Source organism: Camelus ferus, chromosome X (assembly GCF_009834535.1).
Source record: "Camelus ferus isolate YT-003-E chromosome X, BCGSAC_Cfer_1.0, whole genome shotgun sequence".
NCBI classification, from domain to species: domain Eukaryota; kingdom Metazoa; phylum Chordata; class Mammalia; order Artiodactyla; family Camelidae; genus Camelus; species Camelus ferus.
This window is the reverse complement of record NC_045732.1, coordinates 47,921,749-47,949,683: the sequence shown is the minus strand read 5'-3', so window position 1 is coordinate 47,949,683 and position 27,935 is coordinate 47,921,749. Positions and strand designations below refer to the sequence as shown.

The 27,935-nt window shown below is 41.7% G+C and overlaps 1 protein-coding gene across 1 annotated transcript; it reads left to right on the top strand.

Moving 5' to 3' along the window:
- The first annotated feature begins 4,581 nt into the window (after window positions 1-4,581).
- On the top strand, window positions 4,582-26,211 carry ERCC6L (ERCC excision repair 6 like, spindle assembly checkpoint helicase). Its single transcript, XM_032475287.1, has 2 exons — window positions 4,582-4,708; window positions 22,132-26,211. The coding sequence occupies exons 1-2, from the start codon at window positions 4,641-4,643 to the stop codon at window positions 25,805-25,807; spliced, it is 3,744 nt and encodes a 1,247-aa protein (XP_032331178.1). The 5' UTR covers window positions 4,582-4,640; the 3' UTR covers window positions 25,808-26,211.
- Window positions 26,212-27,935: the final 1,724 nt, after the last annotated feature.

Below are 27,935 nucleotides of genomic sequence, written 5' to 3'. Positions count from 1 at the left end.
GACTAGATTCCAATAAGAATGTGTCCAGCCCTGGGGCCAAGCCAGCTGCCATTAAGAAATTTGGTTTCCGGCTCCCCCTGCTGGCGGAGCTGGAGATGACTCATCGCGGGCTGCGAAGCAGGAGAGCACCCTCCCTCCTGCTTCCCCTGGGTCAGACCCCTCTCACCCCAAAAGAGGAGAGGAAGGCATCAGTACCAGTCCCCGTCTCCACCCCCAAAAAACGCCTCCACCCACTTTAGAACCCTATCTAGAAATAGGGAGAGAAAAGCCTAAGGTATCTAGGAATCACAAGTTAAATTCTTCCTGTTTCCAAATCCCTCTTTTTATCTGCCCCAAACCCACTCTTTTTGTTTGTTTGTTTGTTTTGTCGGGGGGCAAGTAATTAAGTTTTTATTTATTTATTTTTTAATGAAGTTACTGCGAATTGAACCCAGGACCTTGTGCACCTCTACCACTGAGCTATACCCTCCCCCCACAAAACCACTCTTGATCTCCTTGCCCATGAAGGCTTCGTTTGGTTATTGCTACTTATCTCTAAAAACACCCTCATTCTCAGTCCCTGAGAGCTGCATTTTACTGACACCCAGTTGGCTTCCTTTCTCCTCATACGCAGGGAAGCCATGGTCTGTGCTGGAAAGAGCATCCAGCTGGGAGTAAGGGAACTTAGGTTTGAATCCCAGTTCTGCCACTGATTCAGGGTGTAACCTTGGACAAGTCATTTCCTTTCTTTCCCAGTGGCAGTTCCTTCACCTGTGACATTGAACTGGACTTCAGAAAACCGTTCCAACCCTAGCATCCTAGGCTTTGCTCCAACTACCTTAGCTTTCTCTGTTCTTTCCAGGCATCAAGCTCTCTCCTGTCTCAGGGTTTAGGGTCATGCTCTTCCCTCTGCCTGAAATGCTCTTCCCTCCACCCCCAACCATTTTATGCTTTGTTGAATTAACCCCTCTTTACCCTTCAGCTCTCAGCGCAAATGCTATTTTCTCAGAGAAACCTTTCCCAGCCCTTCCAGTACCTCATCATATGTTCTCAGAACTCCCTGGAGTTTTCCTTCCTACAAACTTCATCATGGTTTGTAATTTTCTTTTTTTTTTTTTAAATGGAGGTACTGGGGAATTGAACCCGGGACCTCCATGCATGTGCTCTACCACTGAGCTATTACCCTCCTTCCTCTTTTTTTTTTTTTAATGCAGGTATGTGGATTGAACAATCCCAGGACCTCATGCATGCTACACATGTGCTCTACCACTGAGCTTTACCCACCTCACCACTCCTACCCACCCCTGGTTTGTAATTTTCCACATATTTGCATGATCACTGTTTCACTGTTTCAAGTCTAGCCCCCTCCTGCCCTCCCCTGATCAAACTTTAAGTTCCTTGATAGCAAGAACCTGTCTGTCTGTTTTGCTCATCACTGTACCCCAGCACTCAGATCCTTGCCTGGCCATCTTGTAAAGGCTTAACACATGTTTATTAAATAAATGAATAAGTAAATAGATGAATGAATCCTTCTCTTCACCTATCAGATTTCTGTATCTAACTAGCGTAATGTTTAAGAGCAAAAAGTCAAAAGCCAAGCTGAGGGGAGGGTATAGTTCAAGTGGTAGCATGCACCCTTAGCAGGCACAAGGTCCTGGGTTCAATCCCCAGTACCACTCCCAAAACCAAATAGACCCAATTACCTTCCCCCTTGAAAAAAAGCCAGGCTGCTTGGAACTCAGCTTTATGGCCCACGAGCTGTGTAAGCTCTGTGTTACGGGGTATTCAACCTTTTTGTGCCTCAGTTTCCTTATTTATAAAGGGACAATAATAATAGCATACTTTACCTAATAAGGTTGTTGTGAGGATGAAAAGACTTAACATATGTAAAGTGTGTAGACTCAAGTGCCATGTTAGTCATGGCTATTGTTCTTATTCTGCCTCATCCATCTCTCCATTTACCCACTCTTGAACTTTCCCACAAGGCCTCATTATCTTATTTCCGGTCTGTGAGTGCAGGTGACTCAGTGTAATTTGCAGATTAGAAAGCAAAGGTTTTTTTTTTTAATTTTTATCATGGAAAATTTCAAACATGCAGAGACGTGGAGAGAAGAGGATAATGAATCTCTGAAACAAGCTTCAACAGTTATCAACATTTTGCCAATCTATATTCATCTCTCTCTCTCTCACTTTTCTCTGTCCTGGAGTACTTGAATGTAAATCCCAGATGTCATATCATCTTATCTGTGAATACTCCATTATGTATTTCTAGCAGATATTTAAAAAATACAAGACCATCACCACACTTCAATTTTTTTTTTTTTTGCAGGGGAAGGTAATCAGTTTACTTACTTATTTTTTTGGTGGAGGTACTGGGGATTGAACCCAGGACCTTCTGCATTCTAGGCCTGCACTCTACCACTGACCTATACCCTCCCCCATGACCACATTTTAAAAATTAACAATAATTAGGGAAGATTTTAAAAACTCCATTTCCTTGAGAGAAGCGCATTCCAGCCCTTGCTTTGGGGGTAGATGTGAAATGAGGAACAGCCAAGAGAGTTAATATAAGTAAAGTGCTTTGAACAGGGCCTGACACATAAATGGGATATTGGAGTTAACTCATATTTTGATCCTCTTTTGTTCTCTCCATTTATCCACTCTAAATCCTCCCCAACTTCTCTCTTATTTTTGGTCTGTGAATGTGTGTGACCATTTACAGAGGAGGACTAGGAGTCCAGGGTGGCGCTGGGTTTTGGGGTTCCTGGGTCATTGGCCCCCTGGGGAGGGAGCTGGGACTCTAGAAGGCACTGAGAAGGGCCCAAAGGAAGCAGCCACCACAGGAATGAGGGGGAGGGAAAGGAGAGCTCGAGGACTTAGTGGGTTTAAAGAAAGGTGAGTCTTAGGACGGTGTGAAAATGGTGCTGAGAAAAATCCAGCAGCCTAGGGAGGGTTGGTCCTTTCATCTAGTGATTGGGCCCTTTGGAGATCACTGTCAGCTGGGAAACCTGGAGGGAGTAGCTCGGCTCCTGAGAGAGTTCCTTTTAGCTTTTCTCCAAAGCTGACATAGTGGCAGCTGCCTAAGGCAGCAATCAGGGTTCTGCTTTGCTTCATCTTGAGTTCTCAGCAGTTCCAAGGGTATGAGCGATGATGGCAGATACTGAGCCAAAGCACTAGAGATGGCCTTCCCCAGATACCAGATGAAGATTTTTGTGCTTCCATCTTTCTTTTCTTTTCTGTGGCATTCTCTCCGCCATCCCTTCTTCTCCCCACACTCATCCTCTGGGCACTCAGGGCACCTGTACACTTGACTGTGCCCCACCGCCCCTCCAAATTTGCCACCAGGAAAAGAAGTGATTCAAACACTTCAGCAGGGAGCAGAAGCAAGCTCCTTCACAAACTGGCTTCCAACTACCCCAGCAACCTTATTTCCCACCACTCCCCTCTTTCCAGCAATAAGCAGTGTGATACAGTGACTGAGCACAGATTTGTGCCCATACAGACCTGGTATGGAATTCTGGCTCTGTCATTTCCCAGCTTTGGAACCCTAGGCAAAGTCACTTATTTCTCTGAGCCTCAGTTTTCACATCTGAAAAATGATAATCATGGTATACTAAAAGTCCTCTTAACAGAGGACCTAAAGCCATATGAACAAATGACTTAAAGTCATATAAACTGGGAAAATAGCCCATCTTCTCTAAGATCTCCTTTTTGCTCCTAAGGATCTATGAAATTTACAAAAGGCTTCAAATCCTCCGGACATATGGTAGCCATGTGACTGGGCCAATGGGTGAATTTTCAAATACTGATTGTTAAGTAGTGCCTCAAAGAATTGTAATGTCCATGTTCTTACCAGTATATGAACAAGGGCAATTTTTTTTTAATTTAAGTATAGTCGGTTTACAATGTTATTATCAATGAACAAGGACAATTTTTGTTGGCCTACAAACCTGCCATGTAGCATCCCCCAAGGAAGCAATTTAAACTTAATCACCACATTTCCTGAAGCTCTGAGCTCTGCCTTTGAAAATAGGACTGCATCTCAGTTGGCGCTTCTGAAGAAATGGTGGTGACCATACACCGCAGCACTACTTATTTCTTAAATGAGACTTTCGACTTGGTTCTTTTAGACCCTTTTTCACTGTTAGTTTAAGTCACGGGGACTACGCTTCCCAGGGAGTCTGAATTCAAAGCATGCTCAGTGCCAGGCGTTGACGAGCAGGGAAGAGAGGATATTTGGGGACGCAGGCTGCGGAGGTGGTTTCTAGGGGCCACTAAAACGACTGAGGTCCTATCAAGCAGTCTACTCCACTCGCGAGGATAGCACACGCACACGCACACGCACACGCACACGCACATATACAAATTCGCCACAGCAAGGTTTGGATTGGATTGAAAAACGCAACACACAATGAGATGACGCAATACAGCCGCGCCACCCGCGCGGCGACCGCCTCTGAACTCCAGCGCGAGTAGGCGCAGGCGCGCGACCTTCGTGGGCGGGGCTCGGGCGGTGGCGCCAGGGAGCGGTGCGGCGGATTGGCCGGCCGCTACGCTGACGGTTGGCCCTGCCCCGCCTCCATGCGCAGGACGCATGCGCAGGGCGGGAGCGAGGGACATTCAATCTCCAGCCGAGATAAACGGAACACGATCTGAGGGTCATGGAGGCGTCCCGAGGGTTTGCGGAAGCCGGGGCCTTAAGCCCAGAGCAGGCTGCCCGTTACCTGAGGTATGTCTGGGCCGCTGGGCGGGTCTAGCTCACGGGCCCTGGCCGGCATTGGGGGTGTGTGTGGGGGAGTCCTCCTCCAGGGACCCAAACTGCTGAGGTGGAGCTTTGTGAGACGCGCGTGGATGTTCTCAGAGGGAGGCGTGGAAATCTCCCCAGATTTCTAAAGCCTGGGGAGCCCCGATGCTGGGTCAAATAACTCTCCGGTATGAACTCCTGAAGAGCCAGAACTTCAATCGACCAGGCCTTTCTTGGGTCTACAGCGTTCAAAATTACCATCTCGAAATCCATTTCCTTTTAATATGTAAAAATTGGTGATGCGTTATGTTATTATTACTAAATTTAAATATTATTTTCTATTATATTTTGATTTTATAATTTAACGTATACATTTTCGGTCAAGGTTCAACCTTTGGAGATAGTTTTCTTTTTCCGTTTGGAGATAGTTTGGAGATAGTTTTCCGTTTGGAGATAGTTTTCTTTTTCATATAAAATATATGTTGGTATATTAAAGATATAAAATTCACTTTATATATGGTAAGATATTTCCTTTTGTAGTCTCTCAATGATTTTTGTATATACAGAAATGTACATTAATTTTAAGATCGTCCCCCAAAAGCCTTTCTTGGGTCTTTCCAGCCTTGGTAGGGATACAGAGAGGGTAAAACACTGTCCTTGCCCCCAGGTTGTTTATGATATAGTTGTGAAAAGAGATAGGTAAACCATAATTGCTATGTTGGTTGATAAGTGCTCTAAGAGGTATAATGGGCAAGGCATACTACAGGAGGGAATAGCCAACTACAAGGGTCAGTGAGCTCACGTGAGAAGACATTTGTGTTGAAAAATGAGCATTTAATTTTTTTTAATTGTGATAAAATACAACATAAAACTTACCATCTTAACCATTCTTGAGTGTACAGTTCAGTGATGTTAAATACATAAACAGTGTTGTTCAACCATCACCACCATCCATCTCGAGAACTCTTTTCATCTTGCAAACCTAAAACTGTACCTTTTAGACAACAACTCCTTATTCATCTCTCCCTCAGCCCCTCGCAACCACCATTCTACTTTCTCTGTGAATTTGACTCCTCTTGGGACCTTATATATAAGTGTAATCATACAGAATTTGTTTTTTGTGTGTGTGTGTGTGACGAGTTTATTTCACTTAGCATAGTGTCCTCAAGATTTATCCATGTTGTGTCATGTGACAGGATTTCCTTACTTTTTAAGATTGAATAATATTCCATTGTATGCATAATATCATGTTTTGTTTATTCATTTATCTCTTGGTGGATACTTGGTTTGCTCCCATCTCTTGACCACTGTGAATAGTGCTGCTGTGGACATGGGTGTGGAGAGATCCTGCTTTCAATTATTTTGGGTATATATCCAGAAGTGGGATTGCTGGATCATTTGGTAATTCTATTTTTACTTTTTTGAGGAACTGCCATACTGTCTTCTATAGCAGCTGCACCATTTTACATTCCCACCAACAGTGCACAAGAGTTCCAATGTCTTCACATCCTCATCAACACTAGTTTTGTGTTTTTGTTGTTACTAGCCATCCTAATGATAGTGAAGTGGTAACTTGTTTTTTTTAACGGAGGTACTGAACCCAGGACCTCGTGCGTGCTAAGCACACACTCTACCATTGAGCTATACTGCCCCTCTGACTCATTGGGGTTTTGATTTGCATTTCTCTAATGATTAGTGATATTAAGCATCTTTTCATGTGTTTATTGACCATTTACTTGTATATTTTCTTTTGAGAAATAATCTTTTCAAGTCTTTGCCCATTTTTTTTCATTGGGTTGTTTGTTTTGTTGTTGTTGAAGTGTAATTCCTTATATATTCTGGATATTAACTTCTTATCAGGTGTATGATCTGCAAATATTTTCTCCCATTCTGTAGGTTGCCTTTTCACTCTGTTCATTGTGTCCTTTGATGCGCAGAAGTTTTAAATTTTGTTGTAATACAAAGAAATAAATTGGAGCAGTGGAATAGTTCCATCTTCTTTTCAAAAAAAAGAAAGAATGTTTTAAGGCTGTTAAAAGAAGGTCTCCTTACAGAGGAGTAAAAGCACACCTTTGGACTAAGTTACATGACTTCCTTAAGGAAGACTTGGGGAAAACAGGGAGGCACCGTGGTAGTGGTAGAGTGCTGGCTTCAGAGCTGGGCCATTTAGGGTTCAAATTCTGGCTCTGCCACCTGATAGCTGGGAGACCTGAAGTAAGTCCCCTGACTCTACTGAGCCTCAGTTTTCTCATCTGGAAAATGGGGATAAGGCTTAAGACCTTTAGTCCCCAACCCCCTCCTTTCCCTGCGCAAGCAAATGGGCCTCTTATCTTGCCCTGATTCCCCAACCCTGCCTCTCACACTGGCATCTGTCTCACTGCTCCCTTGTACTTTCTTCTGAGCATGAGCAAATGGTCTCTTACCCAACCCCCTCAAAAAGCCCCTCTTCTCACAGTCATCATCTTGTACCCTCACAGTCCCCACCTTTCTGTCACATTTCCCTGTCTCTCCTGACATCCCATTTCCCATGAGCCGTTCAACTCTAACAATCCCTCTTTGATTTCTCCTGATCTTTCTCAGTCTCTCCCACCCTCTTCCAACCCCTCCTCCGCCCCCAAAACCCCCTCACACAAAGCATTGCTTTCTCTGTCTTCTCAGTTGCTCGTCATTCTACTCCTTGGCACCATCCTCCTCTCACAGTTTCTCTGTCTCTCTCTCCCTCCCTCTCTCCTCTCCCCTTTCTGTCCCTCTCCTTCCCTGTTTCTTTGCCTCTCCTGCCTAAGAGATGAAAGAAAACTGAAATTTGCTGTCACAGGGTCTCTGTATATGTGTTTTTCTTGTCACACACCTTCATCTTCTGTCACATACAGTGACTCTGTCACACACTCTATGTCATCCATCCTCCCCCTTGGCGATGCCCGCCCACCAGCTCCTCCCTTGCCCACCCTCTCCTCTGGTACCCACCACCCCTTGTGCTCTCAGTATCCCCTGCTTGCTTCCACTCTCTGTTGTCCCTCTCCCCCTGTTGCCCCCTCTTTCTCTCTGTCTGGCATTCTCTCCCTCCTTCCCTCCCTCCCCACCTCTGTTTCTTCCTGTTGCCCATTATCTCTTTCTCTGTGTCACCCACCTCTGTCACCCACTCACTCTCTCTGACACTCATTCTCTCTTGTTCTCTCCCTCTCTCCCATTGTCTCTCTCTGTCACTACCACCCCCTTCTCTCTGTCACCCACCTGTTCACACTGTCAAGTACCTGCTCCCACTTGTCCATTCTCTCTCACCCACTTACTCTTTCTGTCTGTCACAGGCGTGAGGTAATACCTCACTGTGGTTTTGATTTGCATTTCTGTAATAATTAGTCATGTTGAGCATCTTTTCATGTGCCTGTTGGCCATCTTTATGTCTTTGAAAAAATGTCTATTCAGGTCTTCTGCCCATTTTTGATTGGGTTCTTTCACCATTTCTATTCAATATTATAATTCCTTATGATTCAATATAATAGAGGTTCTAGTCAGGGCAATTAGCAAGAAAAAGAAATAAAAGGCATGCAGATTGGAAAGAAAGGCAAACTATCTGTATTTGCAAGTGACAGGATCTTTTATGTAGAAAACCCTGGTGAATCCACAAAAAAAAAAAAAAAAGAAACCTGTAATAGCTAATAAATGAGTTCAGCAAAGTTGCAGGATACAAGATCAATATTCAAAATTTAACTGTATTTCTAGACATAACAGTGAAAGAAATTGAGAAAATAATTCCATTTACAAGAGCACCACAAAGAATAAAATGCTTAGGAATAAATTTAACCAAGGAAGTGCAAGACTTACATACTGAAAACTGTAAAACATTGTTGGAAGAGGTTCAAGAAAGCCTAATTAAATGGAAAGATAGTGTTCACCGGTTGGGAGATCTAATCTTGTTAAGATGGCAGTACTCCCCAGAGCGATAGACAAATTCCAATGCAATATCTTATAAAATCCTAGCTGGGTTTTTTGTTTTTGTTTTTTGTTTTTGTTTTTGTTTTTGTTTTGCAGAAACTGACAGGCTATTATAAAAGTCTTAAGGAAATGCAGAGGACCCAGAATATCCAAAACAGTCTTGAAAGATAACAAAGTTGGAGGACTCACTGTACCTGATTTCAAAACTTCCTACAAAGCTATAGTAGTCAAGACAGTGTGGTGCTTATATAAGTTAGACACAGATCAGTGGAATAGAACTGAGTCTAAATTCTTCTTTCCTGTAACATAAGACACCCATGCTTCAGGCATTTGCTAGGTGAAGAGGATTATGGTTGCTATTGTGTTTTGTTGTCTTGGTTTTTTTTTGGTCTGCTCAGCAGGCTTTCACATTCACCTTCTTCTGGTGATGGAGCTTATCATCTGCCCACTAGGATGGGCAAGTAACCTTTTTTAACATTTTTGTTCTGGAATATAAGACATATAGGAAAATGTGTAAAATGTAAATATTCAATTTAATGGTTATTATTGTAAACACCACCTAGGTCATAGTATTTATATTCCTGTCTTAATAGAAGGGCTTATCTACGTCCCCACTGAGGTGTCCTGAAGGTGAACTGAAAGCAAACTTGAGTGTTCAGAATTTCTAAACATCCCGAGGTATGTGCCAATTTGGGATTAAATGCTTGCTTGAAGCCCCAGAGTTTTGCACTCCAGTGCAGTGGTTAACCAGCTAATCTTGGGCTGGAAGATCAGGGGCTGGAGGTACCAAAGATCTATACCTACCATAAAGGAACCTAATATTGTTCCTGGAGAATTTTTCAATTTTAGTTCGACTTTATCTCAAAGGGCTAGTCAGGATGTTAGCCACCAAATGCTCCCCCAAATAATGAAACTGTTTTTTCCTGCTGAGGAGCATTGGCTGGTATGATCCATCTGGAAACCAAAGCACATCAGCTGCGCCAGAAAAAAAGATAATTTTGATTTTGGCATAATTATTAATTAGCTGCTTCTTCCGGAGTAATTAGCTAGCAAGTTCAGCTGCTTTCTGAGGTCATGTTGTTAACATGTAATAGGATGCTATCTTCTGTTTATTCTGGTAGAAGGGTATTTGCCCAGTTCAACCAAATTTTTCAAGTCTTAAGTCACAAAGGAGGGGAACTAGATCCCTGTCTGCCTCTACCCACTTTGGAATAAGCCTTGCTCTTCCTGCCTGCTTATATTCTCTTTGTAACAGTGTATAAAGGACCTAAATGAGCACTGAGTACCTTGGATCTCTTTTGGGCCATATGGTTTGGTCCAGATAGTTCTTGTCTGTGGGATCCAAAGCCAGTGACACAGATAATAAATACTACAGAAAGTCTTAATTGTTTGAGGTGAACCAGAATACATAGATGGACAGTGTTAAGCCCCAAACCAAACCTTGTGTAGGCTCCTATCCTGAGAGCCCTAGGCCTACCATTTTTGGGGGGATGGGGGGTGGAGGAGAAAACATTTGGAGAGGAGATGCAGCCAAAGTTGATGGTACTTTTTCTGAGATAAACCAGAGGTCACGAACTGGCAGCCCATGAGATATGTTCACAGATAAGTTTTGTTTGCCCTGCCAAGTGTTTTAATAATGTATGCATTGGCAACATGGATCAACCTGGAGGACATTATGCTAAGTGAAATAAGCCTGTTACAGCACAAATACTACATGATTACATTCACATGAGGTACCTATAATAGTCACAGTAATGCAAACAGAGAGTAGAATGGTGGTTACCAGGGACTGGGAGTAGAGGGAAATGGGGAGTTGCTGTTCAGGTATAACGTTTCAATTTCTAGTGAATAACATGAATGCAAGATGAATACATTCTAGAGATCTGCTCTACAACAGTGCCTAGAGTTAACAATATTATACTGTATAATTCAAATTTTAAGAGGGTAGATCTCACGTTAAGTGTTCTTATCACAATTTTAAAAAATAATGTAATAATTTTAAAAGGAATAAAAGCCCATGATGATGGGCATACCCAACAAATGCATGCCTCAGTTACCATTTAAAGATCAGGAGAATTCACACAAAAATCAGGTAATTAGGTCTATTTATTTATTTATTTTTAGAGCAGATACTGGGGATTGAACCCAGGACCTTGTGCATGCTAAGCATGCGCTCTACCACTTGAGCTATATCCTCCCCCTGCCCTTTTTTTTTTTTAACATTTTTTAATTGATTTATAGTCATTTTACAATGTTGTGTCAAATTCCAGTGTAGAGCACAATTTTTCAGTTATACATGAACATACATATATTCATTGTCATATTTTTTTCGCTGTGAGCTACCTCAAGAACTTGTATATATTTCCCTGTGCTATACAGTATAATCTTGTTTATCTATTCTACAATTTTGAAATCCCTGTCTATCCCTTCCCACCCCCCTCCCCCTTGGCAACCACAAGTTTGTATTCTATGTCTATGAGTCTGTTTCTGTTTTGTATTTATGCTTTGTTCGTGTTTTTTTTTTCAGATTCCACATATGAGTGATCTCATATGGTATTTTTCTTTCTCTTTCTGGCTTACTTCACTTAGAATGACATTCTCCAGGAGCATCCATGTTGCTGCAAATGGCGTTATGTTGTTGGTTTTTGTGGCTGAGTAGTATTCCATTGTATAAATATACCACCTTTTCTTTATCCAGTCATCCATTGATGGACATTTAGGCTGTCTCCATGTCTTGGCTATTGTAAATAGTGCTGCTATGAACATTGGGGTGCAGGTGTCATCCTGAATTAGGGTCCCCTCTGGATATATGCCCAGGAGCAGGATTACTGGATCATATGGTAAGTCTATTCCTAGTCTTATGAGGAATCTCCATACTGTTTTCCACAGAGGCTGCACCAAACTGCATTCCCACCAGCAGTGTAGGAGGGTTCCCCTTTCTCCACAGGCTCTCCAACATTTGTCATTTGTGGACTTTTGGATGATGGCCATTCTGGCTGGTGTGAGGTGATACCTCATTGTAGTTTTGATTTGCATTTCTCTGATAATTAGTGATATTGAGCATTTTTTCATGTGCCTATTGATCATTTGTATGTCTTCCTTGGGGAATTGCTTGTTTAGGTCTTCTGCCCATTTTTGGATTGGGTTGTTTGTTTTTTTCTCATTAAGTCGTATGAGCTGCTTATATATTCTGGAGATCAAGCCTTTGTCAGTTTCATTTGCAAACATTTTCTCCCATTCCGTACGTTGTCATCTCCCCCTGCCCTTTACTAACTTTTAAGGGATGAATGGGAATTAGCTAAGCTGTGGGGAAGAAGGTGATGTACATGGCATTCTAGACAATAGATTTCTGTGTAAGGATTCAGAGGCAAGGGGAAGCATGGCCCCTTCAGAGCAGTGTAGGAGTTTAGTATTGCTGGAACACTGTGGAGGTGGAGGGAGTGAAAGCAGATCTTTGGACCTTGATGGTAGGCCTGGGAAAAATATAATATGGAGGCAGGGTGGAATGACGGATAGAGCAGCGCCTTTGGAGTTTTCAGGCTTCAGTTGCAATTCTAGCTCTGCCACTAGCTTTGCCAGCTGTGTGACTTTGGACAATTTTTGTGACCATGCTGAGTCTCAGTTTCCTCATATTAGAAAATGGCCCCATCTGATCAGTTGTTCTGTTCCTTCTCTTAACCAATTATTGTATCTCTTCCAGATCACTCCACTTCCCACCTACCCACACCCATCCCCTTAAACAAGCGGCAGCTCCTCAAAAACCTAAACATAGAATTTCTGTATGACCCAGCAGTTCCACTCCTAAGTATGTTCTCAGTAGAATTGAAAACAGGGACCCAAACAGGTACTCATACACCAGTGTTCATTGCAGCAGTATTTATAAGCGCCAAAACGTGGAAACAGCCCAAGTGTCCATCAACAGATGAATGGAAAAACAAAATGTGTTTACATGCAATGGATTAATTTTTCAGACTTAAACAGGAGTAAAATTGTGACACATGCTACAATATGAATGAACCTGGGAAACATTATGCTAAGTGAAATAAGCCAGATACAAAAGGACAAATATTATACGATTCCACTTGTATAAGATACCTAGAATAGGCAAATTCACAGAGACAGGAAGTAGAAGTTATCAGGGGCTGGGTGCAGAGGGGAATGGAGAGTTATGGCTTAATGGGTACATAGTTTTTGTTTGGGGTGATGAAAAAGTTTTAGAAATAGATAGTGGTGATGATTTTACAACATGAATATAACTAATGCCATTGAAGTACAGTTAAAATGGTTAAAATGGCAACTTTTATCTTGTATCAAATTCACCACAATAAGAAAAAAATCCCCAGAAATTCGTTCTCTCATCATTCTGGAGGCCAGAAGTCTGAAATCAAGGTGTCAACAGGGTTAGTTTCTTTTCGGAAGCTGTGAGAGAGAATCCATTCCCTGCCTCTCAGTTAGCTTCTGGTTGTGCTGGCAATCCTTGGAGTTCCCTGGCATGTAGATGCATCACTCCAGTCTCTGCCTCTGTCTTCACATGGCATTCTCTGTCTCTGTGTCCAGATGTACTTCTTATAAGGACACCAGTCGTTGGATTAAGGCCCACGCTAACCCAGTATGACCTCATCTTAACTTGATTCTACCTGCAAATACCCTGTTTTCCAAATAAGGTCACATTCACAGATTCCAGGTCAACATGAAATTTTGGGGGATGCTATTCAAGCTAGTACGAAGCCACTGCTGTGGATAAAATCTTCTCGGGGAAAATATATAGAGTCAGAAAGGCAATGACAACAGGAAGATCCTTGGAAATACCAACATTTATATGGGGCAGGCAGAGGGGGAGGGATTCAAGATGGAGACCGTGAAGGAATGGTTAGAGAGGCAGGAAGAAATCCTGGAGATAGTGTTGTGTGACACTGTACCCAAGGAGGAGGGAAAACTTAATGAGGGAGATACTGGTCAGTGGTTTTAAATGCTGCAGAAAGATCAAGAAAGATAAATACAAGAAGTGGCCATTGGGTTTAGCAGTATGGAGGTTGCTGGTGCCCTTGGTGAAAACAGTTCCATTAGGGTGGTTGGTGCTTGGGTAAGAAGCCAAATTGCAGTATGTTGAGTTATGACTCCCAGTCATGTGTGCCTTTGAACTGAGAAGCAGCAATCTATGGGCAAAGCAGGACCCCTGCCTTTTTTTGACCCATCACCCAGATTCTACTATTAACATTTCACTCTGCTTGTTTTATCACATATCTATTCTACCAATCAATCTTCTTTTTTGGATGCGTTTCAAAGTAAATTGCAGACATCAGGGTATTTCCTCCTACTTCAACATACATAGCATTAACTAGATTTCAATATTTTAGGTTTCTTTTCTTTTGAAGTAAAATTTGCATAACAAGAAATGCACACACTTTAAGTGTACATTTAGAGAGTTTTGACAAATGCATACACCTATGTAACCCAAACCCCCGTCAAGGTATAGAACATTATCATCACTCCAGAAAGTTCCCTTATGCCCCTTCCCGGGCAATTCCCACTCCCACCTTCTACCTCCAGAGACAACCACTGCTCTGATGCCTTCCACCACAGATTAGTTTTGCCTATTACAGAGCTTCACATAAGTAAAACTCACACTGCTTCTACTTTAATGCCTGGCTTCTTTGGCTCAGCATGTTTTTGGGATTCCTACATGTATGAATTCATGTTTGTCTTCATACATATGCTAGTTCTTTCTTTTCTATTATTAAGTAGTATTCTATTGTTTGAATGTACCGTAGATTGTTAATCCAAGCTGGTAGACACTTGAATTGTTTCCAGATTTTGGCTATTAAGAGTAAAGCAATGTAGGAGTTTTTTTTTGTTTGTTTGTTTTATTCTTAGATGTCTATCTCACAAATGGGGCTAAGCAGGGAAAAGCTAATTATTAAATAATTAATAGTACTTGCTATTTGACTGAAATGTGAGCCATATTCTCTAATTTATTACAGAAGTTGCTATTTAATAATATTAAGTTTATAAGTGATTATGATTATTTTCCACTTTGATTAAAATAACCATCCCTGGAAATGAGGCCCAAAGACTGCCATCTCCCAGGCTTTTTCTTCTGTACGATCCAGGCTTTGATGGATCAGTTTCCAATTTTGACATTCAGGTCATCTGCAGTTCTTGCATCAGCCACACATGTTTTATTGGTTCTGACTGAGAATCAGAAGACTTAATCAATTGTGTCTTATGCACCCATATGCACCTTGACAAGGGAGCTCCTTATCAGGGAGCTGGATCAGGAGAGGGGAACTGAGTTCTTGTGGAAAGGACAGTGATAACTCTACTCACGTGGACTGAGATTAACAGGACCAGGCTCCTATACCCCTACCAGGGGCCTGGTGTCTGGTGTTCAGGTTAGAAAAGAGCAACTTCCAGTTACTCTGCATGTGAAGCCCATGAAGTTTTATTGGGTCAGAGTCTTTGCATTCAGTTTCCTGTCCTGTCACATTCCAGAGGAACATCATAGGGACTGTTCCAAAGGGCCCTCCAGATTAAGGAAAACCTAGTGCTTGTCTCTGCAGTTTAAGCTTTTGTCTTTTCAGCTGCTGATTTGCAAACACTGGTGTGTTTAGCTGGGCTTACCCTTTTTGGGTATAGGTATAGGATGGCTAATTGGTTTCTCTGGGTAGGAAAACTTTGTAACATTTAAGTCTGGCAGTCCCTCTGGAGAGGAAAGTCTTCTCAAGGTATCAGCCAAGGAATGGAAGGGTGGAAGGTGGGATGGGATTATTGAGTTGCCTATGGTTGAAGAAGATTTTGCATCCAGGGAAACAGAAAGAGCTTTTGAGCTGAGATGGTTTTAAATGGCCACTTGGACAGGATTTCTTAAGGCAAAGACATTTAGGTGGAGTTAGAACCCAGGGAATTAGCAGCTGGGCAGTTCTGCCAATGAAAGGGTAGTTTTGTAGGTACAGGACTTGTAGCCCGTATTTAATGGTTGCATCTTCTTCCTCCAGGAGCTATTTGTATATAATATTTCTGCATATTCTTTAAAATGATCCTTAAAGGGAGCCATATGCTAGGCATGTAATTTCAGGTACAATCATTAAAATGTAAAGAGTATTGTTTTATTGTCCCTTGCTATGGAATTAAAATCTCTCTTTTGGGTTAACAGTTTTGCATCTGAATAGTTCTTTAACATGTTTGAGTTTCACATATAAGTATCTTTTAAAAATTATTTGGTAATTGAAAATAAAAACTGACATTCTTCCCCTCATACTCTATACTGTGTTTCTTCTTGTCCTTCTGCTTGAGAGGAGGTTCTTTCTCCTGAACTAGTTACTCTTCCCTAGTTCTCTTGGCTCCCAAGCAGGCCTGGCTTCTCCCCAGCCAGGTCCAAGGAGAATAGGGGAGCAATTTTGGGAAAAATATTTGAGCCCATGAAGTGTTAGCTGAGTTCCCCAGATCATTAGGAGACATGATTGCAGCATGTAGTAAAAATGACATGTTCTCCTTCTAAGCCCAGGATTAGGAGTTAAGTGGCTCAAACTGTATTACAGAAAGCAATGTAGTCTTGTAAATAACCAGGTATCCAGAGCAGTGCTATAAAAAGCAGTTTTTACTTTTCCCGCCTGATTCCATTATAGGGAAAGAATGCTGTCCTAGATCCCACTTCATTGTTGGAGCAGATAGGGTGGAGGGTAAGAGCTGCAAAGCAGCATTAGACCTGCTGACAAGGGTGTTTCAGGGACTGGGAAGGCAGTTTGGCTGAGGGCAGGGGTTGGACCTAGCCAAAAATTGGTGGCGTCCAAGGAATACTGTAAACTCCAGTTGTGGTTCAGGCAGAAGGTTGACAAATGTGGCAGTTCCAGTTAATGAGTAGAAAGAACCAGCAATATGAGTCTTAGGCCGGTGGTAAGAAGTCTAGGCAGACAGTCACCATTTTAAAGGTTGGTGTATGGTTTATGGGGACCCTGGTCCAGAGCTGGGGTTCAGGGGCAGCACTTTACTCTCTGGGGAGGAGACCTGGCTGGAGTTAGAAGCCCAGGCTTCATATGGGTTCAGGATAGTGGGTAAATTACTGGTTTAGAACTTACAGACAATCTAATAGTAATAAAAAAATGACATAAACCAAGGCAGAAGACCAGGTGAAGGCACCCTGGGGGTGGTAAGGACCAGGAGGAAAGGGGGAACAGTGAATAGGTTCAGGGTCTGGCTCTTAGTGGGAGGAGTCTATCGGTCACCACTTTGGCTTCATGTTCGAGACCAGAGTAATGGGGAATGTAACTTAATTCCAAAGCCCACCAGAGTAGGGGGAGTAGGTATCTAACCTGCCAGGGTGTGAATAACAGAGTTGTGTAGTTAGCAGGCCCTTTTCTTCCTCTTTTCCTCCTTCTCGTCTTTTCATTCAGTTGACTTTTACTGAGTGTCTGCTCTACAACCTGATCCCAGCCCCAGTTATCAAGGAATTCACACAAGCAGGCAGCTACACAAACAGATGATTTTTTTTTCTTTTTTCTTTTTAAACAAACTTTTAATTTTAGAGTAGTTTTAGATTTACAGGAATATTGCAAAGATAGTACAGAGAGTTCCCATATACCCCCACCTAGTTTCCCCTATTGTTAACATCTTACATTAGTATGGTATGTTAATTACTGTTAATGAACTAACAGTGATACATTATTATTAACTAAATCCATACTTTATTTGGATTTCCTTAGTTTTCCCTAATGTCCTTTTTCCTGCTCCAGCATCGTACCTAGGTCACCATATTACAGTTAGTAGTCTGTCTCTTTAGGTTATTCTTGCCTGTGACAGTTTCTTAGACTTGCTGTTTCTGATGACCTTGACAGTTTTGAAGAGTTTTGAAGGTCAGGCACTTTGTAGAGTGTTCCCCCGGCTGAGATTTGTGAATGTTTTTTCTCATGATTAGACTGGGGTTTTGGGTTTTGGAGGGGAAGACTACAGAGCAGACTTCTCAGCAAATCATATCAAGGGTTCATACTTTCCACTGACTTATCACCGTTGATGTTGACTGTAATCATCTGGCTGAGGTACTATTTGCCAGGTTTCTCCTCTTTAAAGTTACTCTTTCCCCCACTGCACCTTTCCATACTGTACTCTTTGGAAGGATGTTACTATGTGCACTCCAAATTTAGGGAGTGGGAATTATGCTCCATCTCCTTGAGGGTGGAGTATCTACATAAATTATTTGAAGTTATTCTGTATAGGAGATTTGTCTCATCTCCTATATTTATTTATTCACTCATTTATATTAATATGGACCCATAGATATTTATTTTATACTTTGGGTTATAATCCAATACTACTTTATTTGTTTTTCAAATTGTTCCAGCTTTGGCCATTGGGAGCTCTTTCATTTGGCTCCTGTATCTCTTTGACACACTCCCATCATTGTGGGGTATTGTTTGTTTGTTTGTTTTAAGCACTTCCTTACTTTCTGACAGTACAAGATACGCCACGCTCATCTTATAGATTTCTTGCTACAGTCCATCCTAGAATCAGCCATTTTTCTGAGGAGCCCTACTTCCTTTTATTGAAGAATGGTATTAGAAACCAAGATCTGGGTGTTAGGTGTGCTTGTTGCTACTGAGGTTTCTTTGCTTCTAGGCCCTCTCAGCTGACAGAGCAAGAAAATATGTGTGTATACTAACCCATGTGTGTACATGTGTCTACAAATATTTCTAAGTGTAACTGTCTGTATCTGTGTTGAACATGGCTTTCTACTGATGTCTCCAACTCTGATTCATTACCCCATGGATCATTCTAACCTCCTCTTGCTAATCTGTAAACTCCCACTCCAACAGTGAGAAACCTGGCTCCCACTATCTGCCATCCATTTACTTAATTCTTCATTTCTAGTATACATGCATTGCAGTATCAGAACTGTTAGCCTGTACCCCTATGGGAAACAACTTTATCCACTAGCGTACACATTTATGTTGTTTATAGCATTTCTTTTGGTTTTAGTCTTACAGACTTCATTTCCTAGGTTACTTAGGTCAGCACCTTTTCCTTCTCACCCTTCAGTAAGGTTGTTTCATTCATTTGTAATACAGATAGATTGTTTTGTAATGATTTTAATACAATGTGTTAAATGTACTGACAGAGGTGAACACATAGGGGAGTATTGAAGTGGAACACCTAATCCAGCTGGGGGATAGGGTAGGGGTGAAAGGCATCCTAGAGGACCCACAGGTGAGGCCTGATCTTAAAGCAGCTCTTGGAGTGTGGTCTCTGGACCACAAGCATTATCAGCATCTGGGAACTTTGTAGAACTATGAATTTTGGGGCCTCACTGCAGAATCAGAAGATCTGGTGTTGGGGTCCAGTGGTCTGTGTTTTATCAAGCCCTCCAGGAGATTCTACAGAACATTGAGAATCACTGTCAGTGAGGTCAGCTTGGTGAAAGGAGAGGAGTGTGCTCAGAAGAGGAGGGTGGCATGAGCCTAAGCGTTAGAGGACACAAAGTAGTATGACAGGCATAACGGGTTAAAATAAAATGTCTGAGGCAGGAAGTGGCAGAAGTTAAGGAAGAGAGGTCAGCAGTTCCTGGCTATATAAGGGAGGGCTTGGAATGCTGGGCTTAGGAACTTAAACTTCATTCTGTAGGCCATAGGGAGCCACTGAAGATTTTTTTCTTGTTATTGTTAACAGCTTTATTGAGGTACAATTCACATACCATACATTTCACCCTTTTTTTAAGTGTACAATTTAATAACTTTTTAGTATATTCAGAGTTGTGCACCCATCATCACAATTATTTTTAGAACATTTTCATCATCTCCTCCAAAGAAATTCCTTACCCTTTTGTCACCATCCCCCTGACCCAGTCCCCAGATCTCCTCTATCCCCAACCCCTGGCAACCACTAGTCTACTTTCTTTCTCTATGAATTAGCCTATTCTGGACATTTCATATAAATGGAATCATAAAATGTGTGGCCTTTTGTGACTGGCTTATTATTTCGTGTAGCAGAATGCTTTCAAGACTCATTCGTGACATAGAGAACAAACTTATGGTTACCAGCGGGTGTAGGGGGTAGGAAGGGATAAATTGGGAGTTTGAGATTTTCAGATACTGACTACTATATATAGAATAGATAAACAACAAGTTTATACTGTATAGCACAGGGAACTATATTCAGTATCTTGTAGTAATCTATAATGAAAAAGAATATTAAAAGGAATATATGTATGTGTATGTATGACTGAAACATTATGTTGTACACTAGAAATTGACACAATATTGTAAACTGACTATACTTCAATAAAAAAAGAATCCAGAGTTAAAAAAAAAAGACTCATTCATGCTGTATCATGAATCAGTAGTTCATTTCTTTTTTATGGCTGCATAATATTTCACTGTATGGGTATACTACGCTTTTTATCCATTTATCAGTTGATGGACATTTGTGTTATTTCCCCTTTTGGCTTTGTAATACTATTATGAACATTCATGTACAAGATTTACTGTGATCAAATGTTCTAATTTCTATTGGGTATGTACCTGGAAATAGAATTTCTGGATCACATAGTAACTCTATGTGTAACTTTTTGAGGAATTGACAGACTTATTTCCAAAGCAGCTACACCATTTTACTTTCCCACCAACAGTGTTATTAGAGTTCCACTTTTTCCACATTGCTGTCAACACTTGGTATTTTCTCTTTTTGATTCTAGCCATCCTAATTGGTATGAAGTGGTATCATTGTGGTTTTGGTTTGCATTTCCCTGGTGACTAATGATGTTGATCACCTTTTCATTTGCTTATTGGCTATCTATATATCTCCTTTGGAGAAATGTCTAGTCAGATTCTTTGCCCATTTTAATTGGGTTATTTGTTTTTTAATTGAGTTGTAGGAGTTCTTTATACTAGGTACAAATCCTTTGTCTGGCACATGAGTTGCAAGTATTCTCCCATTCTTTGAGTTGTCTTTTCACTTTCTTGGTGGTATCCTTTAAAGCACAAAAGTTTTTAATTTTTTAAAAAAGTTTTTAATTTTGATGAAGCCAAATATATTTTTTCATTTGGTTGCTTGTGTGTTTGGCATCATATCTAAGAAACTATTGCCAAATCCAAGGGCATGGAGATTTACACCTATATTTTCTTCTAAGAGTTTTGTAGTTTTAGTACTTATATTCAGGCCTCTGATTAATTTTGAATTAATTTCTGTGTATGGTGTGAGGTAGGGGATCAGTTTCATTCTTTTGCACATGGATATTCAGTTGAAAATACTATTCTTTCCTCAATGAATTGTTTTGGGATCCTTTCAAAATCAATCGACTGTAAACCACTGAAGAATTTTAAGCAGAGGAGTGACAAGATTTCTTTTATGTTTTAAGACAATATCACTGGCTGCTATTTAGAGGATTTCTTGGAGGGGCCAGGAGTGGTTGTAGGGAGACCAGTGAGTAGGAAGTTGCAGTTATCCAGCCCAGAGATTATGGTGACTTGGACCACAGTAATGGTAATGGAGATGGGAGAGAAAGACAGGTTATATTTGGGAAATAAAGTTGGTAGGACTTGGGGACTATTGGCTAAGGTGGTAAAAAGAGGGAGAAGTCAAGGGTGACTCATATCTGGGTTGGAGTCAAGGATGATCTTTAGATTTCTAGTTTGTATGGCTAAGTGGATGGTAGTGTCATTTATTACCACACAAATGGAGAAGCATGTTTTTAGAAGGAAAATTATAAGTTTAATTTGGGATTAACTGAATTGGAGATGCCTGCGAAACTTTCAAGTGGAGATATCCAGAAGGCATTTGGAATACGGGTCTATACTAGAGCTTGAGGGCAAGCCCTGGGTTAGAGAGAGTGCTCTGGGAGTCATGAGCACATAGAGGGGAGTGGAAACCCTGGGGGAGGATAAGGAGAGAGTAAAAGGAGTGAGAAGAGGACCCTAGACTGAGCCCTGTGGGAGGAAGAATAAGTCTTAAGAAGGACACAGAAGAAATGGCCAGTGATGGGGGAGGAAACCAGGAGGCATCTATAGGAATCCAGTGGAAGGAAAGAATTGTAAGGAGAGGATTATCAGTGGTGTGAAATGTGTCACAGGGATCCAGAAAAATAAGACCTGAGAAGTGCTCATGTATCTTCCTGTTTCCATGCTCCCACAGTATGGGTTGGGTGGTTGGTTTTACAAAAAATATCACTCCATACTTCTTATGGGTGGCAGGTTTTTTTTTTTAATACTGTGGAACCAGTAACCTTTGCATATACATTTCCGACAACTAGTGCCTGAAGTTGTTGCTAGCAGTGTCTGCTGGATATTTGTGTCTTTAAGTGATGCCAGCTTTCATTGGCATCTTCTGTTCTAATCTTTCCCATGCTGAATCAAGGATATTAAGAGCTCAACTGTGGTTTGAATTCCGAAATGGACTCTGAAGTGTTCCTAGACTGAATGTTCAATCAATTTCCTTTCATTCTAATCTTGTATCAATCTCTCTTAACCTATTTTTTAAATTATTTTTTATAGATATGTGAAAGAGGCCAAAGAAGCGACTAAGAATGGAGATCTAGAAGAAGCACTTAAACTTTTCAATTTGGCAAAGGACATTTTTCCCAATGAAAAGGTGATGAGCAGAATCCAAAAAATACAAGAAGCCTTGGAGGAGTTGGCGGAACATGGAGATGATGAATTCACAGATGTGTGCAGTTCTGGCCTGCTGCTTTATCGAGAGCTGCACAACCAGCTCTTTGAGTACCAAAAGGAAGGCGTAGCTTTCCTCTATAGCCTGTACAGGGATGGAAGAAGAGGGGGCATCCTGGCAGATGATATGGGATTAGGAAAGACTGTTCAGATCATTGCTTTCCTTTCTGGGATGTTTGATGCTTCCCTTGTGAACCACGTGCTGCTGATCATGCCAACCAGTCTGATCAGTACATGGCTAAGAGAATTTGTCAAGTGGACTCCAGGAATGAGAGTTAAAACCTTTCATGGTCCGAGCAAGGATGAACGTACCAGAAACCTCAGTCGGATTCAGCAGAGGAATGGCGTCATTATCACCACATACCAAATGTTAATCAATAATTGGCAGCAACTTTCCAGCTCAAATGGCCGAGAGTTTGTGTGGGACTATGTCATCCTTGATGAAGCACATAAAATAAAAACCTCATCTACTAAGTCAGCCATATGTGCTCGTGCAATCCCCGCCAGTAATCGCATCCTCCTCACAGGAACCCCAATACAGAATAATTTACAAGAACTGTGGTCCCTGTTTGATTTTGCTTGTCAAGGGTCCCTGCTGGGAACATTAAAAACTTTTAAAATGGAGTATGAAAATCCTATTACTAGAGCAAGAGAGAAGGATGCTACCCCAGGGGAAAAAGCCTTGGGATTTAAAATATCTGAAAACTTAATGGCAATCATAAAGCCCTATTTTCTCAGGAGGACAAAAGAAGAGGTACAGAAGAAAAAGTCAAGCAACCCAGAGATCCGACTTAGTGAAAAGAATCCAGATGTTGACGCCATCTGTGAAATGCCTTCCCTTTCCAGGAAAAATGATTTAATTATCTGGATACGCCTGGTACCTTTACAAGAAGAAATATACAGGAAATTCGTGTCTCTAGATCATATCAAGGAGTTGCTAATGGAGACGCGCTCACCTCTGGCTGAGCTCGGTGTCTTAAAGAAGCTGTGTGATCATCCCAGGCTGCTGTCTGCACGGGCATGTCATTTGCTGAATCTAGGGGCTGTCAACTTCTCTGCTGCAGATGAAAATGAAGGGGAAGATACCTCAGATGTGGACCATATTGCTCAAATAAGTGATGATACACTGATGGGAGAATCTGGAAAAATGATATTTCTCATGGACCTGCTTAAAAGGCTGCGAGATGAAGGGCATCAAACTCTGGTGTTTTCCCAGTCAAGACGAATTCTCAACATCATCGAACGCCTCTTAAAGAACAGGTGCTTTAAGATACTGCGCATCGATGGAACAATTACTCATCTTGTAGAACGAGAGAAAAGGATTAGCCTATTCCAGCAAAACAAAGATTACTCTGTTTTCCTGCTTACCACGCAAGTGGGTGGTGTTGGCCTCACACTAACTGCAGCAAGTCGAGTGGTCATCTTTGACCCTAGCTGGAATCCCGCAACTGATGCTCAGGCTGTGGATAGAGTTTACCGAATTGGACAAAAGGAAAATGTTGTGGTTTACAGGCTGATCACTTGTGGAACTGTAGAGGAAAAAATATACAGAAGACAAGTTTTCAAGGACTCACTAATAAGGCAAACTACTGGTGATAAGAAGAACCCTTTCCGCTATTTCAGTAAACAGGAACTGAGAGAGCTCTTTACAATCGAGGATTTTCAGAACTCTGCAACCCAGCTGCAGCTTCAGTCTTTGCATGCTGCTCAGAGGAGATCTGACAAGAGCCTCGATGAACATATTGCCTACCTGCACTCTCTGAGCATAGCTGGAATCTCAGACCATGATTTGATGTACACACATGATCTATCTGTTAAGGAGGAGCTTGATGTGATAGAGGACTCTCACTATATTCAACAGAGGGTTCAGAAAGCTCAATTCCTTGTTGAAACAGAGTCTCAAAATACAGAGCTCTTAATGGAAAGACAAAGAACTGGCAATGAGGGGGTCTGGCTGAGAGAATCTATATTTCCTTCTCAGACAAAGAAGAAATGCCCTGAATTCAATAAGCCACGGCCTCAGCCTTCACCCTTTCTACTTACTCATCACACCCAGGAAGAAGAAATCAGTTCCCAAATGGCAAGTGTAATCATTGATGATCTACCTGAAGAGAGCAAGAAACAAGATCTCTCCAGTATAAAGACAAATGTTACCATCCCGCGAGATGGTAGGCACCCACGTGAAAGTACATTTGATGCTGACTTTGTAGCTTCTTTACCCAAGGGGTGTGGAAATGTGGAAGAAATGTGGACTGACTCTTCATCGGGTACAGCACTACAAAAAGAGTTACCGCGAGAGGGCCCTACGCAGGAGGCACCACAAGAGAGCCCTCTGGGAAGTTCTAATTATCTACAGAGCAAGTCAGTCAGAGCTGATCTTGGGACAAACCTAGATCAACTACAGGATGATGAGATTTTCCATCACTGTACTTCCTGGCCTGCTAATCCCACAACAAAAGAATATCAAAGTAGAGAATCAAATGTATCTGTTATTAAAATAGCTGATGATGACTTATCGGCATCCTATCATGCACTGCAGGATGCTCCAGAGAATGAGGCCAAGTTGGAAGAGGAACCATTAGCATCTTCACCCCAGTATGCATGTGACTTCAATCTTTTCTTGGAAGACTCTGCAGATAATGGACAGAATCTTTCCAGTCAGTCTTTGGAGCACGTGGAGAAAGAAAATAGCTTGTATGTCTCTGCAGCTAATTCTCGACCAGAATCTGTGCACAGCAAAGCACGTCTCAGTGTAGATCTTTCTGAGAAAGATGATGAGCCAGAAGAAGAGGTGGTTAATGTGAAAGTCAGAAGTAAAGCTAGACGGATCAATTCAGATGACGAAGATGAAGGTGATACTTTTAAAGATACTTCAAGCCCCAATCCATTCAGCACACCTCCCTTCCCGTCTTTATCTGTAAAACAGTTTGATGCTTCAACTCCCAAAAATGACCTCAGTCTACCTGGAAGCTTCTTTTCACATCAAATATCTAATAGTATAAATAAGTCCATCAACTCTAGAAGATCCCTAGCTTCTAGGAGGTCTCTTATTAATGTGGTTTTAGACCACGTGGAGGATATGGAGGAAAGACTTGACAGCGGCAGTGAAGCAAAGGCTGCTGCTGATTATCTGGAGGAAGGAGCAGAGGAAAGCAGCAGTGAAGCCCCAGAGGCTACAGAAGATCCTTCCAGAGAAACACTGCCTTCAGAAAATAAGTCCAGCCAGTTAAGCTCACCCATGCCCGGTGCTCCGGGTCAGGAGGCCTCTCCTGGCGACCCTGAGCCTTTGTCTGGAGAACAGTTGGTTGACTCTCCCCAGGATGAGGCGGTGGAGGCTGCAAACGACTATGAGACTCTTGTCTTGCGTGGAAAAGAGCTGAAAGAATGTGGAAAAATACAGGAGGCCTTAAACTGCTTAGTTAAAGCACTTGACATCAAAAGCTCAGATCCTGAAGTGATGCTCATGACTTTAAGTTTGTATAAGCAACTGAATAAAACTTGAGACTATAACCTGTTTATTGTATTTTTAAAGCCAAACTGAGTAGGCAGTACTTTGTTCCCGTAATTGGGTTCTTTGGGAGCATGAAGCATTTGGGCTTAAGGTGGGAGGGAGAACTCAGAAAGAGAGTTCTTGTTTCCAACTTTCTGGTAAATTCTGCCTTTACTGCCTGTTCCCCCTCCCCGCCCCCATACATATATTCTGGTATTCTGAGCCCTAGGTTAATATTTCTTTACCTCAGATATTTGTGTATTTTTCTTTTAGGTATACTCTATAAAATAAACTTCATAGAACTTTGTTATTTCTAGAAAAATTTTGGTAAAATTATTCTGGTCATTTTCAGTTTTATTCTGAAAATGATCAATTTTGTATCTCACAGTTCAGAAAATTAAAGTTATTTTTCTCAATGTTTTTCACTCACTTTCTTTCACTGAGATGATTGATTATTGGCAAATGCATACAGAAATTCATTGAGGCAGAAGTCAGTCATTAGTATTCTATTCCCAAGGCCCACTTATTAATATGCTATTTTGGGCTTCCAACTCACTATAGCCAAAGGCTGGGATAAGGTGCGTGGTGCTGAACTGTATCACTGTTAACCAACCCTGCAGTCACTTGGCTGACCACTGAGGCATCCTTCACTCACCCCCAACTACTTTCTGACACACACTAGCACATCATTATCTTTGGGTTATAGACTGAAGAGGTGTTTGGTTCCCTCTCAGAAACGTAAAGTGCAATTTTAGCACTCTGTTTTCTGTCACTAGAGATGATCAAGTACCTACTGTATATAAGGCACTCTACATCGGGCTCTTGTTTAATGCTTACCATAATCCGTTGGAGTCAAGGGTGGCATTTCCATATTTTAGTTGAGGAAACTACGTACGGCCCAGTGAAGCTCTGACCTGCCCAAGATCACACAGTAAAGGGTGAAGTGGATTTTTAACCATTGTTACCTAGTGAAAAGCCACTATAATAACCGAGCTGTTTTTACTCACAGCACTTCTGATACCAAATGTATGGTGTTTTTTCCACACCAAGAAGTTCAGTTCTCTGCAGACACCAACTGGGTGTCGTACAATTCAACTCAACTCAATTCTGACACAGATTAAAGGGCTCACTTCTGTAAAGCTGGCCTCACTTCAGATCCTGGTTGCTAGCATTGAGTCCCTACATCACACGTCTGCCCAGTTTGGCTACTAATCGAGGGTTCCCATGACTGCCTCTTCAGGTTCAATAATTTGGCAGACCGGCTTATAGAATTTTGGAAAACTTAATGACTAGTTACAACTCAGGAATAGCCAAATGGAAGAAATGTATGGGGCAAGGTATGGGAGTGTGTGTGTGTTTAGCTTCCATGTCCTCTCTGGGCGCAGCCACACTCCTGGCACCTTGATATGTCCACCAACGCAAAGCTTTTTAAAAGATTTTTTTTAATAGAAGTTTCATTATGTAGGCATGATTGTTTAAGTCGCTGGCCATTGGCGAATAATCTCCAGCCCCTCTCCTCTCTAGCAGCCAGGGGGTGTGGCCAAGAGTTCTAACCCTGTAGCTAAGTCTCCATCTTTCTGGTGATGAGCCAACATCCTGAAGCTATCCGGGGGTCCCCAGCCACCAGTCATCTTGTTAGCATGTAAAAGACTCAGTCACTCCAGAGATTCCAAGGGAGTTGTGTGCCAGTAACCAGGGACAGGGACTAGATATTTATTTTTTATTATATCACACAGACACACACACACATAGTAAAAGCTACTTGTCAGGGAGGGTATAGCTCAGTGGTAGAGCGTATGCTTAGCATACACTAAGTCCTGGGTTCAACCCCAGTACCTCCATTTAAAAACAACCAAAAAAAGCTACTTGTAAATTATATGAATATACACACGCTACTATTCTCATATGTATATTACAAAATACATGGATTGAACCTTGAAAGAGATGAGCTGAAGTTTAAATAATAGGTTATTTATTGATAGTACAAAATTTTGCTCTTACAGAAAGAAATTACGATAATCATCCCTCGGTATCCGAGTGGGATTGCTTCCAGAACCCCCTGCAGATACCAGCGTCCACAGATGTTCATGTTCCTTGTATAAAATGGTGTAGTAGTTACAAATAATCTACACACATTCTC